Below are 17081 nucleotides of genomic sequence, written 5' to 3'. Positions count from 1 at the left end.
CAAAATGAAAGTGAAGAGCACCCATTATCCTATCATTCAGAAATAACTTTTGTTAACATTTTAGCGTATTTTTTCATTCATTTTTTCCTGTGCATTTTAATGTGATTGGGATCATGCTGTAATTTTGGTATTGGATCCCATCATAAGCATTTGATTTTCCTGACATTAAAAATTCTTCAGGGCTTCCCTGGTGGCGCAGTGGTTGAGAGTCCGCCTGCCGATGCAGGGGACACGGGTTCGTGTCCCGGTCCAGGAAGATCCCACGTGCCGCGGAGCGGCTAGGCCCGTGAGCCATGGCCACTGAGCCTGCACGTCCAGAGCCTGTGCTCCACAACGGGAGAGGCCACAGCAGTGAGAGGCCCGCATACTGCAAAAAAAAAAAAAAAAAATCTTCAGAAATATGATTTTAAAATCTGTATTATAATCTGTCTTATACGGTCCCTGACTTGGGTAGTCATTTCTGTGTTGCTATTCATTTAGGTTATTTCCAGTTTTCTTTTTCTAACTAGAAATAGTGCTGCAACAAACATCTTTTTACTTAAAGATTATTCAAATCTCTGATTATTTTCTTAGGCTAGAATCCTGGAAGGACAATTTCTGGGTCAAAGGATATGGTGTTTCATGAACAGTGGTTGTACTAATTCTGCTTCCCCAATAGTGGGTGGGAGAGCTGGGTCTGAGATAGAGTTGTGGGGAAGATGAACTTTTTCCTTGTTCTTACAGACTTATAGCCTAGCAGGGCTGGACCTAATTCCCTTTAGGAAGAGGAATCCAGAAGACAGCATGGGTGCAGTGAATAAGGGAAAGGTGATAGGCATGTAAATGATCAGGGAATGGTGAAGAACAGGTAGGGAATGATCCGTAAGGGAGGAGGTGATGGCAGTCTTTGGCTTGACTTATCCTGGTTATCCCTTTGTGAATTGCTTTATCATTTCAGGATCAATGGTTCTTTTCCCTCAAAGACTTGCCCCTCTTCTCCCAGGAAGAAGCCAGCCTGCCGTATCAGGTGGTGCTAAGCGAGGGTTCCATTTATCATTCTCTTTCTTTCCTTCTAGGCCTGCAGATTGTGTTGAAGTCCATCATGAAGGCCATGGTGCCTCTTCTGCAGATTGGCCTTCTGCTCTTCTTTGCCATCCTGATGTTTGCTATCATTGGCTTGGAGTTCTACAGTGGGAAGTTGCACCGAGCTTGCTTCATGAACAATTCAGGTAGGGTCACTATTTTCTGACTTCTCCTTCTTCCTTCCTCTCTCCTCTGGTCATTGGGGTAATTTCAGGGCATTTGGAGGCTGGTTGGAAAAGTAAGTCCTATCCCAACCCTAGAATTAGAATCAGAGACTTCCTAGTCAGCAGCTTTATGAGGCACAACCAGCCTAAAGATCCCCATTGTGCATTGATATTGCAAAGCGAATAACCTCTTAGGTTTATAGTTTATTTCAATAGAAGGTCTCAGCTGCCCCATCCCTTGGTAGAAGGCTATCAGAATGCATGTCAAAAACCTTCTGCCTGAAGAATTACCCTTTGTTATGGCCTCTTTGGCCCACAGCCAGAGAGACCAGGAGTCCAGAGTCAGATCTGGGGCCCTCCAGATCTTGGGGACATTTTCCATCCATGCTCAAGCTCATGACCTTCCCCCTCTCTGCCATGACCCACACATAGTGTGGAAGAACTGAGGGAGTTCTGAGCATGACTTGGCAGGGGTACTTGGGAGATTAGCAGGGTACACAGATCTGGCATTCTTGTCTCCCTGTATCTTCTTTGTTCTTTTCAAGTTCAGTAGAGTGCTTTAGAAGGAAAGGGGGCAGGGGAGAGCTTGAAGGAGCCCAATTAGGTACCATGTTTTTATGAAAAGAATCTTCAAAAGGACACCTTTCATGTTGGATTTTTATTTTTTATTTTTGTCTTATTTAAGGTGAGGAATTTAGGCCATAAAAACAAGGAGTTAAGATCCACGGAAGGGACTGTAGTTTATAATTGTTCCCAAGGAACCCAGAAAGAACTAAGAGTCTATCCTGGAGTCTGAAGTTAGAAAATCAGTAGGATTCTGCCTTCAGCTCAGACCTTTGTGGGTGACTCAGTCCTGTAAATTCCCGTGGGACTCAGGAAAAGGTAGAAGATGTGACCTGAGGAAAGAGGGGGTGGGGGGGGCATGTGGATGAGGCTTCATTTTCACAGGAGGTTGGGAAACATTGGGTTGAACACATGGTATGTGAGCTGTGAGGTGTAGAGATGCCAGAGAAGGGTAGGAGCTGGAGACAAAGAAGGGCAGACCTTTCTGTGGGAAATAGAATTGCATGCTTGTGGCCTCCTGGGATCATTTCCAGCTCATGCTAAGTATCGTGTGGTTTATCCTCCACCCTCCAAATGTGTCTGCAGGTATTCTAGAAGGATTTGACCCCCCTCACCCATGTGGTGTGCAGGGCTGCCCAGCTGGTTATGAATGCCGGGACTGGATCGGCCCCAATGATGGGATCACCCAGTTTGATAACATCCTCTTTGCCGTGCTGACTGTCTTCCAGTGCATCACCATGGAAGGGTGGACCACCGTGCTATACAATGTGAGTAGAGCTGGCGAGGGGCTGGAGCAGGAGGGAAGGATCATGGAATGGGGCTTCTGGCATGGTTTGGGCCAGTTAGTCTGGGAAAAGGGAGGGCTGTGTGTGTGTGTGTGTTTGTGTGTGTGTGTGTAGACTCAACCATGGTTGCCCTCCCACGGGCTACCTTTACTGTTCCTTCTAACCTGATTCTGTCTGTATAACTTCTGGACATAATCTATACTTAGCAGTTTATTTGCCTCTGTTTTTTGGCCTCTTGCTAAGTACACAGCTTCTTAATATAGTTAGGAAATTACATGCCACATTTGATGGGTGAACTGCTAGTTAAATCAGATCACCTCAGCCATTTTGTTCTGCGACTGGTTCGACATGGTGGTGGGATTCAGTGAGGGGCACCAAGAGGTATAGATTTGTTGGTTGCTGTCTTCAAAGAGCTTACCACTGGTCTGGGAAGGTATTCCAGTAGTTCCCACCCCTGGCCGCAACTAGACTCAGCTGGGAGGGAGCTTGAAAAATTTACACCGCCTGGGTTCTACTCCAGACAACTTAAGTAGGAATAGCTAGGCGTAAAGACCTGTCACTGATTTTTTTTTAAAGCTTCCTAGCTGATTCTAATATGTAGCTTCCCTCAAGAACCATTGCACATAAGTAACACGCTTAATTGTAAGACTCACTAGGGATGCTTGTTGAAAATTCTGATCCACAGGCCCTTGGAGATTTTGATTTCATGTGGCTTTGAATAGTCGGTGAGCTGAGCTACATTTTTTACACGTGCCCCTGGTGATTCATGTGAAGTTGGTGTACAAGACAAGGCTATCTAACTGTCTGTGTGGGATGTTAGGGTGACCACTGAAGTGTCTTCCACCTCCTAGAGTCTGATCTCAACAAGTTATGAAAGGCATGGTGCAGAGTCTAAGTTCTAAAATGAAAGGGTGGGGAGGTGTGTGCTTTGATGCATAGGAGGCCTAGGGGGGGGCAAAGCAATTTGGGCAAATTGTCTTTGTAAACAGGTGCTCATAAAGGTCTGTACCCTCCTATGCATACAGCCAGCCCACCCCAAGGCAGACCCCTTTGGAGCAATCATCCATCTTACTTGCCCTCCCACAGTCTACCTTTACCTTTCCTTCTAACCTGATTCCGTCTGTATAAATAATGGGTGGAACATGGAGTGGCTTACAAAAAGCCCCCTTTAGAAGGACTTCTGGACATAATCTATACTGGAAGGAAAGGAAATGCTGTCTCAGGAGAGACTCAACCAGATTGTCGTGGAGGAAGAGCCAGGGTCTGCATAAAGCCCGTACAAGTAGGTACCTAGTAAATGTCCATCACTAACCTGGACCCATTCCCAAGCTCCCAGGCAGGTGGAGCTTTGCAGAAAAGAGCCACAGGCTATTATGCCAAAGCTCTGCAGGGCAGTGAAGAAGTCCCAAAGACCAGCATATGCCCAGAAAGCCCAGGGGTTATGTGTGACCTAGAAAACCCTTGGGGACACTCTGGGATTCTCACCAGTTGTGGGGTGGCAGGAAGGAGGGAAGGGAGGCAAGGTTGATGAGTCCAGTTGCTCCTCATTTGCGATGTGAAGGGTGTCTTGAAGCTGTGTCACTCAGATTAACCAGGCGCCTCTGGAAATGACAGCACTGGCCCCATAGCGGCTGGTGTCATTTGTGGGGCTTTGAGAGGGATGTATTTCAATTATATGTGTAGACTCACCTAAGTGATGTGATAAATGCATTGAAAGCCTGAAGGGAGAAGTGTTGCATTTGAAGATAAAGGCGAGATCCTGTTGGTCCTCCGGAGCCAAGGCTCAGAAGGTACTGAGATAAACAGGCATCAGTCATCACTTACATTAGTTCCTTTGTTCATTCATCCATTCTTTCAACATATATTAGTGAGCATCCGTGATGTGTCAAGCAGTGTGCTAGGCACTGGGGAAACGGAGAAAAAATTGCCATGATCCCTGCTCTCCTGGTACTCTCTTCGAATTCCAGTCTCTCTCAGGTTATCTATCCAACATAGGTATGGAGGTCACACAGAGACAGTGAACTTGCTCGCCTCTCTAGGTGTGCTCTACCGAGGAAGCAGGGAGAAGAGGTCAAGCTGCAGATTCTCTGAAACCTTTGATTGCATGGGCTCCCAGGGCCACAGACTCACAGTACCTCTGACAATGACATTAGTCATTGAACTTCAGTTTACTGAAGGCCTCCTGCTATCCCTGTGCCTGGATCCAGACTTAAGGGAACTCAATGAGCTGTTCGGCTGATTTCCAAAAAGTGGCTGCTTATGGGGCAGAATGAACTCATGCCTACTTTGAGATGACATCACTTTCCAAAGCATTGGATCTAGGGGGAGGGCATGGAGCCAAGAGTCCACAGGCAGAAGTGATGGTCGTAGTTAGATGGATAACTACCCCTGGATTCAGGAGAAGTTGGATGAAAAAGGCATCCAATTTTCAGCCAGTGGAACACGGACAAAGTCTGGCTCCTTAGGAAGAGAAGGAGCCATCAAAGTCTGGGCTTCCTTTGAGCAGGAAACTGGGGTGTAAAGCATGGCCCAGGCAGAGCTCTCTTGCAGGAGCTGGATGCACCTCCTGGAGTTAGGGTTTTTTGCTACTAGAGGAAGGTTCAGAGCTGTGGACTCTTCAGTCTGGTGGGCGTAGGGCTTGCAATATATGGTGGAGTCACATCATACAAGCTTTTGTTAAAGAAACCAAAATTCAACTGAGTGAATTTCAAAGATGTTATTGACTTTATTCAACCATTCATGAATTGGACAGCATCCCATCTAGCAGCTGGAAAGGAGCTCTGAAGAGCTGTACAAAAAATGAAAGACTTATAGGCAGAAGGGCGCTGGACCAGGAAGTTAGTAAAAAGTGGATTAGTTGTGGCAAGGTCACTTTCCTTTGGGGTGTGGCAGGGTTTTATCAGGAAGATGCTGGTGCAGATGATGCTCCTGATCACTAGTGCTGAACAGGTGATTCCTGATTGACTGGTTTAAGAGCCCATTTGTGGGAGAGGCTGACACTGAAATGAAGTTTTGGATTGGTGATATGGGGCTTAGCATAACCTGTTGTCTTGTTTTAAACACTTTTAATTTATCCAAATTCAACCATTTAGCTTGGACAGGAAAGAGGATCCAGGATGGGGGAAAATAACAATTTAAATAGTACAGACTGGGCTTCCCTGGTAGTGCAGTGGTTAAGAATCCGCCTGCCAATGCAGGGGACATGGGTTCGAGCTCTGGTCCGGGAAGATCCCACATGCTGCGGAGCAACTAAGCCCGTGCGCCACAACTACTGAGCCTGCGCTCTAGAGCCCATGTACCACAGCTACTGAGCCCGTGTGCTGCAACTACTGAAGCCCGCGCACCTAGAGCTCATGCTCCACTGCAATGAGAAGCCTGCGCACCTCAACGAAGAGTAGCCCCCGCTCACCTCAACTAGAGCAAGCCTGCACGCAGCAACGAAGACCCAACACGGCCAAAAATAAATTTAAAAAAAATTTTTTTAAATAAATAGTACAGACTAATTCACCTACCACCCCTCTCCCGCTTATGCCCATTGAAAGTATGAGATTAGAGGTGCCTAGGATCTTGGTTGAAAACGTGCAGATTCTGAAAGCCCATGTCAATGATACCTGAGTATTTATTTTTCTTCTCTTAATTTTAACTTAAGATTTTGTAATGACAAAACTTTACATATATATTAGAACTGGTTACACATCACTGAATTAACTATGAACAACTAGTCACCTGAGTACTCTAAATAGATGCATGTATATATGTATGTTTCTACATAGAGAAAAATTACCCACTATGCCTTTTATTATTACCACTGCTAATAAGACGCAGATATAACTGTGTTGATTTCCCTTTCTACCACTGTTCCTGGAAGGCCCAATTCACCCAGCCACAGTATTTCTTCACAAAGACCACAAAGTAAAGGGAGTCCCTATTTCCTCATCCAGTGCCTCTTCTATTCAGTGGTTACAACAAATACGTTAAGATTTATTGGCGCCAGTTATAACCAAACCATTAGGAGAACCTTCAGGTTTACACTGTACGCAGAAGCTCTCTCAAACATGTGGACTCAGTTTAACCTTTTTCTATGTAACTTAAATGCTTCCCTGGTGCTTGCATCCCTTTTCTGCTGCACAGACCCTTCCTAAATGCCTCCTGTGACCTTGTATGGGTCTGCCATTGATTACCGTTGACTTCATTTGCATGTAGCTTTTCTCATGAGGATGCATGATTGTAAGGGTGGGGGAGAGTTCCCATTGTCAGGGCAACCTGGAGTCCTGCGTGCTGTGCTCAATTTAGTCTCTCCCAAAATTTCAACTCGGCTTGGTCACACTCCAACTGTATTCTTGGCTTCCCTCCCTCTTGTGGTAGAAAGATGCAAAGCAGTCTAGGGTTCTGCTGGCTGCTTCTTCCTGTTTTGACTGTCTCTCCAAAGGTCTCCTCCATTTGCAGACTCTCCCCTCTTCTTACGAGTTTAATTCCTTTCATTTCTTCTAATCTGGATAGGTGTTGCTTCTCCAGGACAGCACCTTCTCCCTCAGTGCTGTCACTCCACAGATGTTACTGTGGCTCCATTATTAACTTCTGACCTTCCTCACCTGGGTGAGGTGTGGCTCTCAGATCTGGCTTTCTCCCGATTCTGGTCTGAGTCTGATTTCCCTGTTGTCATTCTGGTTTTATGTTCTCTGCTGTTTGTGGTACCAGGAATATAATATACAGATTGCAGGGGTTCCCAGTCGCTGTCTGCCGTTCCTCCAATCTGTGCTCTTCAAGTCCGGTAGTTTTGATCTGTATTTCTACATTTCATCTGTATTTTTCATCAAGCTATTTCTCTTCTCACCTGGTGTTGATAACTCACACAGATGCGGACATTTCTTGGAGGCGTGCTGTTCTTCAGCTTTGCAGGTGTGCCAGCTGTATCTGTTTTGACTGCCTCGGTGCTCTATGCTGCTGTGGGGAAGATTTTTATACTCTTTCCTGGCTTTTGGAAAGAAGAGGCAACCTGTGGTCTGATGCTTTCTGAGAGTCTTCCTCACTCTCAGAAGTCCTTTGGTCTGTGACAGAGCCTGTGACGCTCCTTTAAGTTGCCTTCTCCCAGCTACACATAGTTAATATGTGCTAAATGGTTAACAGAGAATTCACTTTCTGCCTCGTTGCTGTTTTGCTTATTATGTATGTTGAAAGAATAATGCCATATCCGAGGGTTGGTGGAAAACTGCCATCTCCAGCTTCCTGAAGTTTCTCTGATTTTATAGTATCTGCAGAGAACGTGTTCGGTGCTGAGTTCCATGCGACTAGGGAATGTTGTCTACTCATCTCTGCTTTAGTTTTCATCAACACCTCCTCCACATGCTCTGGGAACAGAACATACTCAGAGCTCATTTGACAGATAGGGGCCAGGAACCTACCATCATCTTACGGTGTCAGAGTGATAAGGTGTACCAGCTGACCTAGGATAAGGTGTCTAGTTGGTAAAATTTGTAGACTCCTGTAACCGGTCAGTCATGCTCTGGAATAGGCTGTTTTTTCCCCCACATGCCTGTCTGCACGAGCCTGTTCCTGTGTCCTTGCAGTTGTCTGGGTCTCTGTAATACAGATGACACCTGGAATCTGATACCAGTGCCTGTTCACCTGTGACTTGTCTAATACACAAAGGGATAGTGGTTACCGGAAGTTAGTCTGCCCCTTTCCCATGAAGGTTGAGTAGATGGAGAGGAAGATAAAGAATTGAGTTTGGACATGAATGAAAAATTTGCATTGCTTATTTGATATGGTGGTGTAAGGAGAGAGCTGGGTAAATGAATTCAGGGTAGAAGCCTAGGCTGGAGATAATAAATTTGGGAGTTTTCTGTGTATAGAATGGTATTTAAAGTCCGAAGTCTGGATAAACCATCAAGGAAGGGAATATCTAACTATAGAGAAGAGGTTCCAGAACTAAGTCCCAGTGTTAAGATGTGGGTGAGTTAAGGAGTTAGCAAGAAGACTGAGAAGGAGAGTAGGGGGGCATGGTGTCCTATAGGCCAAGGGAAGAGAGTGCTTCAGGAAGGAGGAAGTAACAGTGATCAGCTGAGTCAAATGTTGCCTAGAGATGGGTCAAGGGAGATAAGGGCTAAGAATTAATCATCAGAGGCCAGGAGGGGAAAGTGGGAGGGGCGAAAACTCGATTGGAGAAGGTTTAAGAGAGGTTTGGAGACAGCCATACAGACCGTCGTGTTGAGTTTTGTTGAAAGAGAAGCAGAGAGAGTGGGGCAGGTAGAAGAAACACCATTTGCTTTTTGGCGAGAATGAGTCATTCAAGGTAAAAATCATTGCTGCTGGAGAGAGAGGACAGTTGGTGGAGCAGCCTTCTAAAGCAGGTGAGAGGGGGTGGGCTCCTAGCCCATCAGAGCACAGGTGGAGGGCCAGGCTTGGAGCCCAACTTCATGGTTCATCCATAGTCCTAGGAGGGAGCCTGCAGAGGCTGGGTTGGGGGTAGACGTAGTGACAAAAGCATGTAGAAATTCCCCTATTGCTTCTATTGTCTCGATGAAATAGAAAGTCAGGTCATCAGCAGAAGGTGGGAGGAGGGAAATGCTGGAAGTCTGAGTGAGGGACTAAGTGCAGTGGGGATCTGATTGCCGGGCAGCATTCAGGACCCACTCGGGGTTAATGGTGCTGGGGTGAAAGTGAGACCAGTGAATGTGTTGTGTTTTCCTGTAGTCACATTTGGCCTCTGAGGTTCAGGCAAGGAAGTAGGTGGAGAGTTGGCTTTCACCAGCATAGTTCTAACTGGTGAGCACAATAAAATGAGAATCAAGAGAGGTGGAATTTGACCTGGGTAGGGAAGAAAGAGGTGAGGAGGCGGGGGGAGACTGTGAAAAGGGAGTAAATGGATTATAGACCTTTTTTCAAATGTTACTCTGGAATCTCCTGGACAAATTCAGTCTATGGAATGAATTTGAGAAACCTGTCTCAAATAGAAGAAGTAGGAAGTGAGCTTTAAAACCAGCTGTTCTGATTTCTAATTCGGCGCTTGAACTGCCCCCCAGTAGAGGGAGAGTGAGTGAGTGAGGGGTGTGTGTCCCTGTGAGCAGAGTAAGCTGTGACAGAAGGTGTGGCACACCTCCTGGGCCCTCCCAGACTTCGCCCCTGGGCACCTCGCCCCGCGTCAGCCCAATTCAGAGCATTGACTGGGGAAACTTTGGGGGACTGAAACCTACCAGGCCCGCCCACCTTCCTCACTAGCATTGTACTCTGTAATCCCGTTTTCTTCCTCAGAGTGTCTCTCTTTTTTTTTTTTTTTTTTTTTTGCGGTACGCGGGCCTCTCACTGCTGTGGCCTCTCCCGTTGCGGAGCACAGGCTCCGGACGCGCAGGCTCAGCGGCCATGGCTCACGGGCCCAGCCGCTCCGCGGCATGTGGGATCCTCCTGGACCGGGGCATGAACCCGTGTCCCCTGCATCAGCAGGCGGACTCTCAACCATGCGCCACCAGGGAAGCCCCAGAGTGTCTCTTTTTAAAAACACATTGAGGTGGATGGACCTAGAGTCTGTCATACAGAGTGAAGTAAGTCAGAAAGAGAAAAACAAATGCCGTATGCTAACACATATATATGGAATCTAAAAAAAAAAAAAATGGTTCTAAAGAACCTGGGGGCAGGACAGGAATAAAGACACAGACGTAGAGAATGGACTTGAGGACACGGGGAAGGGTAAGGGTAAGCTGGGACGAAGTGAGAGAGTGGCATGGACATATATACACTACCAAATGTAGAACAGATAGCTAATGGAAAGCAGCCACATAGCACAGGGAGATCAGCTCGGTGCTATGGGACCACCTAGAGGGGTGGGATAGGGAGGGTGGGAAGGAGGGAGACACAAGAGAGAAGAGATATGGGAACATGTGTATATGTATAGCTGATTCAATTTGTTATAAAGCAGAAACTAACACACAGTTGTAAAGCAATTATACTCCAATAAAGATGTTTAAAAAAAAGATATCGGCTTTTCAGGTGGAAGAAAAAAACATTTATGTTTGTAGCTTCTGCTGCTGCTTTTGGCAGCCTGTTCTCCATGTGAATCACGTGTCCTCCCTCTAAACCCTGCAATGCCTTTCTTCTTGCTCCCTGCCCGCTGGGCTGGAGCCCGGGGTCCACAGTTTCCAGTCCCTGGCTCCCTCCGTGGGATAAAAAAAAAAAAAACGCGGTTTGCTTTCTTTCTCCTTCCCATCCATAGCTGCTTCTACCCTGAAATTACTCCTACTCTTTCATATCCATTTTGATTTCTTAATAACTTGTTAAACCAGAGATGTCATCGTGTTTAGGGTTGATTCCAAATATATGAAGTTTGCCTCCTGATCAGGTGCCTGAATTTCACACCACGCACGCACCAGGCCAGTCTCCAGATCTTTCGTCTGTGCAGAACCATTAAGCTGGCTCAGGGCTCTTTGCCTTTGTTTTAGCCCACTCTAATACACAGTTTAATTTCTGATCCATGGCCAGAGGCCTCAGGTACTGGGTGTGTCATGCAGCCTTAGGCTATGATCTCTCTGTTCTGAGGCAACCCCAGGCCTTAGGACTAAGGGGCAGAAATTAACTGGGGGTGGTGTGTTGGTGACTCAGTGGCCGTTTCAGGTACTTTCAACTGGCTCACTCTGGAGGCCAAATCCTTACGGAATCCCAGCCAAACTGGATGGCACAGTGCCAGCCTCTGGCACTAGGCAGCCAGAAGGTCTCTATTCATTTTTCCCTCAATTTATCATTCACTAGAAAAATATTTATTGAGGACTTTCTTTCAGTGCCCCTCAGAGTGTGGGCCATCTTAGAATTGCCTGGGGACAATTAATGTAATTTCAGATTCCTGGGCTCTTCCTGGGTCTAATGAACTGGCAGCTACAGAGCTAGGAAGAAGGAATCTGTATTTTTAACAAGCTCCCTTGTGATTCTAGGCCACAGTGAAGTGTGACAGTGACAGTTCCGTGTGGTTGTAATAACTGAGCCCGGGGAGGGTGAAGTGGGAGCATACTAAAGAGAAAGCCTTCAGAAAGCCCGTCTCCCCCACTACATGGATTTCTACAAGGTCCTACTTTAACCAAAATTTGGGCTTCCCTGGTGGCGCAGTGGTTGAGAGTCTGCCTGCCGATGCAGGGGACATGGGTTCGTGCCCTGGTCTGGGAAGATCCCACATGCCGCGGAGCGGCTGGGCCCGTGAGCCATGGCCACTGAGCCTGCGCGTCCGGAAGCTGTGCTCCACAATGGGAGAGGCCACAGCAGTGGGAGGCCCATGTACCGCAAAAAAAAAAAAAAAAAAAAAAGTCTATTTAGGTCTTCCACCCATTTTTTGACTGGGTTGTTTGTAAGCTGTTTGTGTGTTTTGGAAATTAATCCCTTGTCAGTTGCATCATTTGTAAATATTTTCTCCTATTCCGTGGTTTGTCTTTTCATTTTGTTTATAGTTAAAATATTTATTTTAACTGTCACACTTCCTTGAATACAAGATACGTACCGTTGATTATAAGATCTACTAAAAAGTTAATAATGGCATTTCGGGGGGGAACCCCTACTACATTCTGTATGTTACATATTCGTATATCCTTAGTTCTAAAACCTTTGTCTGCAAAGAAAGGTGTATCTTAGAATCGAGGAAGTAGAAAATGATGAAAAAAAAACTAATTTAAAAAGCCACACGTAATCAGTGTGTTCGAGACCAAATCTTCATACTTGGAGACTGCTCATGATCTCCCTGGCTTATTTGTGCAGCCCTTGGAGTAAAGCTCCCTTTGCCATCTCTGTGTTCGTTTGAACTTTGTGTAAATGTACTATTAGAAGGCTGGTAGTTCTGTGTTAGTCTTTTAAAAAAAATTCAGGCCTGAGCTTGTTTGCTCACAGACAGTGATATAAGTGAGCACACTATTACTTTTCTGTATGATTCAGGATTTTCTCAGTACTATGAAACTAAAACAAACTACAGAAATAAACTGGATGTCAAAGCTGATTGAGGACTGCAGCAGTCATCCTACCCCTGGCTTTAGTGCTCATCTTCCCCAAAACCACCTTATGTTTTGAGTGATTGATTCTACATTACTTACATGTTTCTGTATTATAAATGCATATACATATATATTAAAGAGCAAAAATACATTTATGCCAAAGGTGTTCCTTTCTGTAAGTTTTCTGCATTGATGTTCTGATGATCTTGTTTGAAACAATGATTTCTGTTACTAGACGTGGTATAACAGTGGTTAGGAATCCCGGTCCCACCCTTACTACCTGTGGGACCTGGACAACTTAGCCTCTATGCCTTATTGTCCTTAACTGTAATGTGAGGATAATTTCAGTACCCCTCACAGAGTTGTAGTGCGAATGAAATGAGATATCTTGGATAAAGCCCTTGACGCGTGCCTAGCGCATGGGAAGCACTAATGGTGTTAAATAATTATTTAGAACATTTTGTGGAGACCACTCATGTAGGGGAGACAAGCAGAACATCTTCTTCCACTGCCCACTCGCTGTCCAGATCTCCTCCTCTCCGACTGGTCCTTTCCTAGCTCTCAGCCTAGCCACTTAGTACCTTTCATATGCATCTTTGCCAATCTTACATTCATGGTTTTTGAATTAGTTTTTCCGCCAAAACATTGGCCACCTCCTCCACAGAGCCTTCTCTGACCAGCCCTGAAAACTCAAAGGAAAAGAGATCTTTCCTCTAAGCCCTCTCCCCCAGACCTAAACGTCAGTAGCATCAGCTGGTGCTTTTCCCAGGTTCCCCTATCAGGAGTTGTCTTTTAGGCGCCTCTGTCCCTTTTCCCTTTCAAAACACCATTCTGTCTTCTGGCATCAACCACAGTTCCCCAGACATGATTATGTATTCAGTAAATATCCACCAATAGGCTAATTTCACAGAGAGGCTCTGTGAACCCACCCAGACTGCCCTGGCTTCCAGGCCGCCCGGCTGTCAGCATATGCAGCATAGGGTCTCGGTTCGGATGAAGGAGCTGCTGTCGGGAAGGACACCACTAATGCTGGATGGTGGGCTGTCCCCACTGTTACTGCCGTCTGCTTTCCCTGCTGTGCTCCAGCTCAGCGCCATGCTCCCTTCTCCTGTGACAGGTAGAGACACACACAAACAAACCCAACTAGTGAAAAGTAGGGGGACTGTAATTTATTGGAATGTTTACACAGGGTTTGTGTGTAATTAGTAGTTAATTTCTGTGACACAGTTGGCCTTCCTGGCTTGGAACCTGGCTCTGAAATGCCCTTAAAGAGACACAGACCTAAGAGATGGCAATCTGAGACATGGTTAGGGTTTGGGAACAGAACAAAGAGAAAGTATGCCCTGTTTTCTGTGATGAAACGTGACCAGGAGCAGCCCCAAATTGCACACACACACACACACACACACACACACAGTTTCTGGGATCACTTTCTTTGTGAACATCAGCTTGGGATTTGATACTTACACTGAGAATAGGGGGACAGCCACTGGACCCCTCTCTGCCATGAGCCCTGTGATCGCAGGCAAAACACTTATGTCTCTTTGTAAGTGTCAGATGAATAAATAAACATGTGTTAGTCTTCTCATTAGTAATACGCGGGTAATACCACCAGCTGTTCCTAACCTCAAGAGTCTTGTAGCAATTACATGAGATAAAACATATGAAAGTGCTTTGAAAAAGACCCTCATTCTTTGCTTTATGAGTGCTTTTTTTTTTCAACATCTTTATTGGCGTATAATTGCTTTACAATGGTGTGTTAGTTTCTGCTGTATAACAAAATGAATCAGCTATACATATACATATATCCCCATATCTCCTCCCTCTTGCGTCTCCCTCCTTTTTGCTTATAAGGGCTGTGTACTTATAAACTCGATTTTGCTAAGTGAGCTTTTTTTGGTTGTTTTTTGTTTTGCTTATTCGAATAGAGTATCTGATTGCTGCTGGGGGCATGTAAGGCAAATTCTCCCATCATGTTTCCTTTTCCTTAGCTTCCATTTGCTCTGTGTATTGGGAGCTCTCACGGCCTGTGCTTTTGCTTTTGAAGTGTAGTGTTATTTATATTATGTGCATGTTGAAAAACATACCTGTAGTTGATGCTAAAATGGCTTCTGAACACATTTTAGGTATTCATACCAGTTCTTACTAACTTGAATTACCTCTGGATAACTGGCAAAATGCTGATGTTACAGCTGCTCTCAAATTCTAACACACTTCAGGACTTTCTACGCTTTGTGTTAGGGCAGACCTGACGTTTATCTCCAGCAGTGTTCCTGAATGGGCGGGGACTGAGCCCTTGATGAAGTTTTTAGCAGTCTGGCATAATGAGAAAATAATAGCAATACAGTTTTTTTGGAAGCTAAATTTGTTCAACTTGAAGTTGAATTTTCAAAGTTAATATCTTTTCTTGGCAGAAGAAAAAGTTAACAACTGTGTGGCAAGCCCATATTCTTTTGTATTTGTTTTGTGAAAATTCTCTGATCTGTGAAAGTTGAAAAAAGAAACTATGGTTATATAGATTTTATCTATATAATAGATTAATCTATTAATATAATTACACTAATGTAAATAATTTACTTGTGAATGCACAATATTTCTATTAGCAGCTTGGCATGTGAGTTTTTTGTTTGTTTGTTTGTTTTTCCCCATTCTGGTGACAGTGAGCTTTTTACATTAATTTTAATAGGAATTAGTAGTTGCTTATGTGACTTGTCGCCAAAGAACAAATATTTTAGAAAACCAGTTAGGCTGGCATAGCGAATACCATAAGGAATAGGTAGTATTCAACATTGGGTTGTACTCAGAAGATCTGGGTTCAAGTTCAGGTTTTATTTTCTGTCTATACTCCCCCCTCCCCCATACCATGAGCTTAGGCAAGTCACGTGACCTCAGTGAGACTCATCTTCCTCTTCCCGTTAAATTGGAACACTTAGTTCATATTATGGTTGTAAGAATTAAATCAGAATGTATGTATGAAAGGGCTTTGTGCACCCAGATATGCTTTATAAATTAAAGGTATTGTTAAAATAGTTTAAGGTTATGAACAGTGATGTTTAGAGGATTTCTGTTTTTGAGCTTCACAATAATCGATTTTTCACGTATCATCTTTAAATGTGTTTTGGCAGATATGGTCAGTGGGATCCCTAGGAAATAAGGCAGAATATATATTCAAAATATCGTTAGGATCTTTCTCTTTCCTTTGTGCACAAAACACAGTACCGTGACCTTTTCCAGCTGTTTCCTTGATGATGTAAAACAGAGCCACCACTCCCGGAGTCTTTTGTATAAAAAGAGCAGGTTCCTAGATGAAGCAGAAAAGAAAGGGAGTGTGGGAACGTGAGTAAGGGGACCTCACCTTGATCTGAATGACCGAGGTGTGCCTCCACCTGCCTTCGGGGGTGCTGCTCGTTACAGCTGTGCCATTGAATCAGAGAGGCTGCTCTTCCTGATTTGGAAGGAAAGGCAGGATTGAAAGGGCAGCAGGCACGCGCACACCCAGGTGATCACGCCTCCCTCACCACCAGTCGTGATCACATTCGAGCTCTTGGCAACGTGTCCCCCAAACCCAGGTGGGGCTGGGGTGGTTCACCAGGCTGGCGCATCTCTGTCACAGCCTCCCTTTCTCCCAGGGTTTCCAATCAGGGCTCTCTCTCTCTCTCTCTCTCTCTTTCTCTCTCTCTCCGTCTTCCTTCCCTTCCCCAGGTCTCCCACTCTCCTCTCTCTCTGTGACAGGTTCCTCTTCCTTAGCAGGTGGCATTGGAATGGCATGACACAGCCCCTCAGGGAGCATGCCACCTGAATGGCTTGGGAAGAGCAGAGAGGCACCCATGGCTAATAACTAAGTCACTAAGGTCACGCTCCCCAAAGAGTGGGCAGCGGGGTTCCAGTCCTGGGAATTACAGACTCTGTGGCCTCGTTGGGCCAGCAGTCTTGGTCTACCCTCCAGGACCCCAGTCTACCCGGGAACACGAACCTTGCCTGTCATCCTGCATTACTAGAAGCAGCTGTGACTGTCGGCCCACTGAGCCTGGGAAAGGTTACCGTGGAGAGTACCCGCCCCTACTGAGTCTGTGTGCACGTGTGTGACAGAGTGAGAGGGAGGACGCGTGCCTCTCTTTTGTACCCAAGTTATTTATTGCATTTGTCTTACGACTTCCATTTAGAGCTAAATAAACTGCAAAGTGGGTTATTTAGCCAGATCTCGGGCGTCTTCAGCAAGTGGGGAAGTGGGCGGTGAGGAGGGAGAAAGATGGGAGCTTGGGCAGAGGAGATTCAGAGAAAGGGGCCAAGAGGAACAAGAGGTGGCTTTTCCCCTCCCTTCAGATGGGTAAGGCATGCGTGTGCTGTGGCTTGTCCAGAGGGAGCCCCTTTGCTGTAGGACCTTGAAGTGCTTTCTCTGTCTCAGGCATTTGGGAAGCAGCCTCCTGTGGACATTATCTTGAGTTACAATTTATGGATAAAAAAAAAATGAAGGCATGCCCTGCAGACTGCATGAAGTCTGCAGTGAGCTACCCTACCTGGTAAGGCAGCTCCCCACCTCTGTGCCC

General features: G+C 45.6%; 1 protein-coding gene across 3 annotated transcripts in view; it reads left to right on the top strand.

Moving 5' to 3' along the window:
• The window catches only part of CACNA1E (calcium voltage-gated channel subunit alpha1 E), a gene marked incomplete at its 3' end in the record, with an annotated part of 300753 nt that overhangs the window by 93580 nt on the left and 190092 nt on the right, over positions 1–17081 (top strand). For all 3 annotated transcript variants that reach the window (XM_082612461.1, XM_082612460.1, XM_082612459.1), the window contains exons 5-6: positions 1056–1208; positions 2376–2557. In XM_082612461.1, the coding sequence (XP_082468587.1) occupies positions 1056–1208; positions 2376–2557 (335 nt within the window). The remainder of the gene's footprint in view (positions 1–1055; positions 1209–2375; positions 2558–17081) is intronic.

The sequence above is a fragment of the Mesoplodon mirus genome, assembly GCF_964341445.2.
Source record: "Mesoplodon mirus genome assembly, chromosome: 3".
Classification (NCBI taxonomy): Eukaryota; Metazoa; Chordata; class Mammalia; order Artiodactyla; family Ziphiidae; genus Mesoplodon; species Mesoplodon mirus.
Note: the sequence above shows the minus strand (reverse complement) of the source record. Positions and strands in the feature narration are given on the sequence as shown.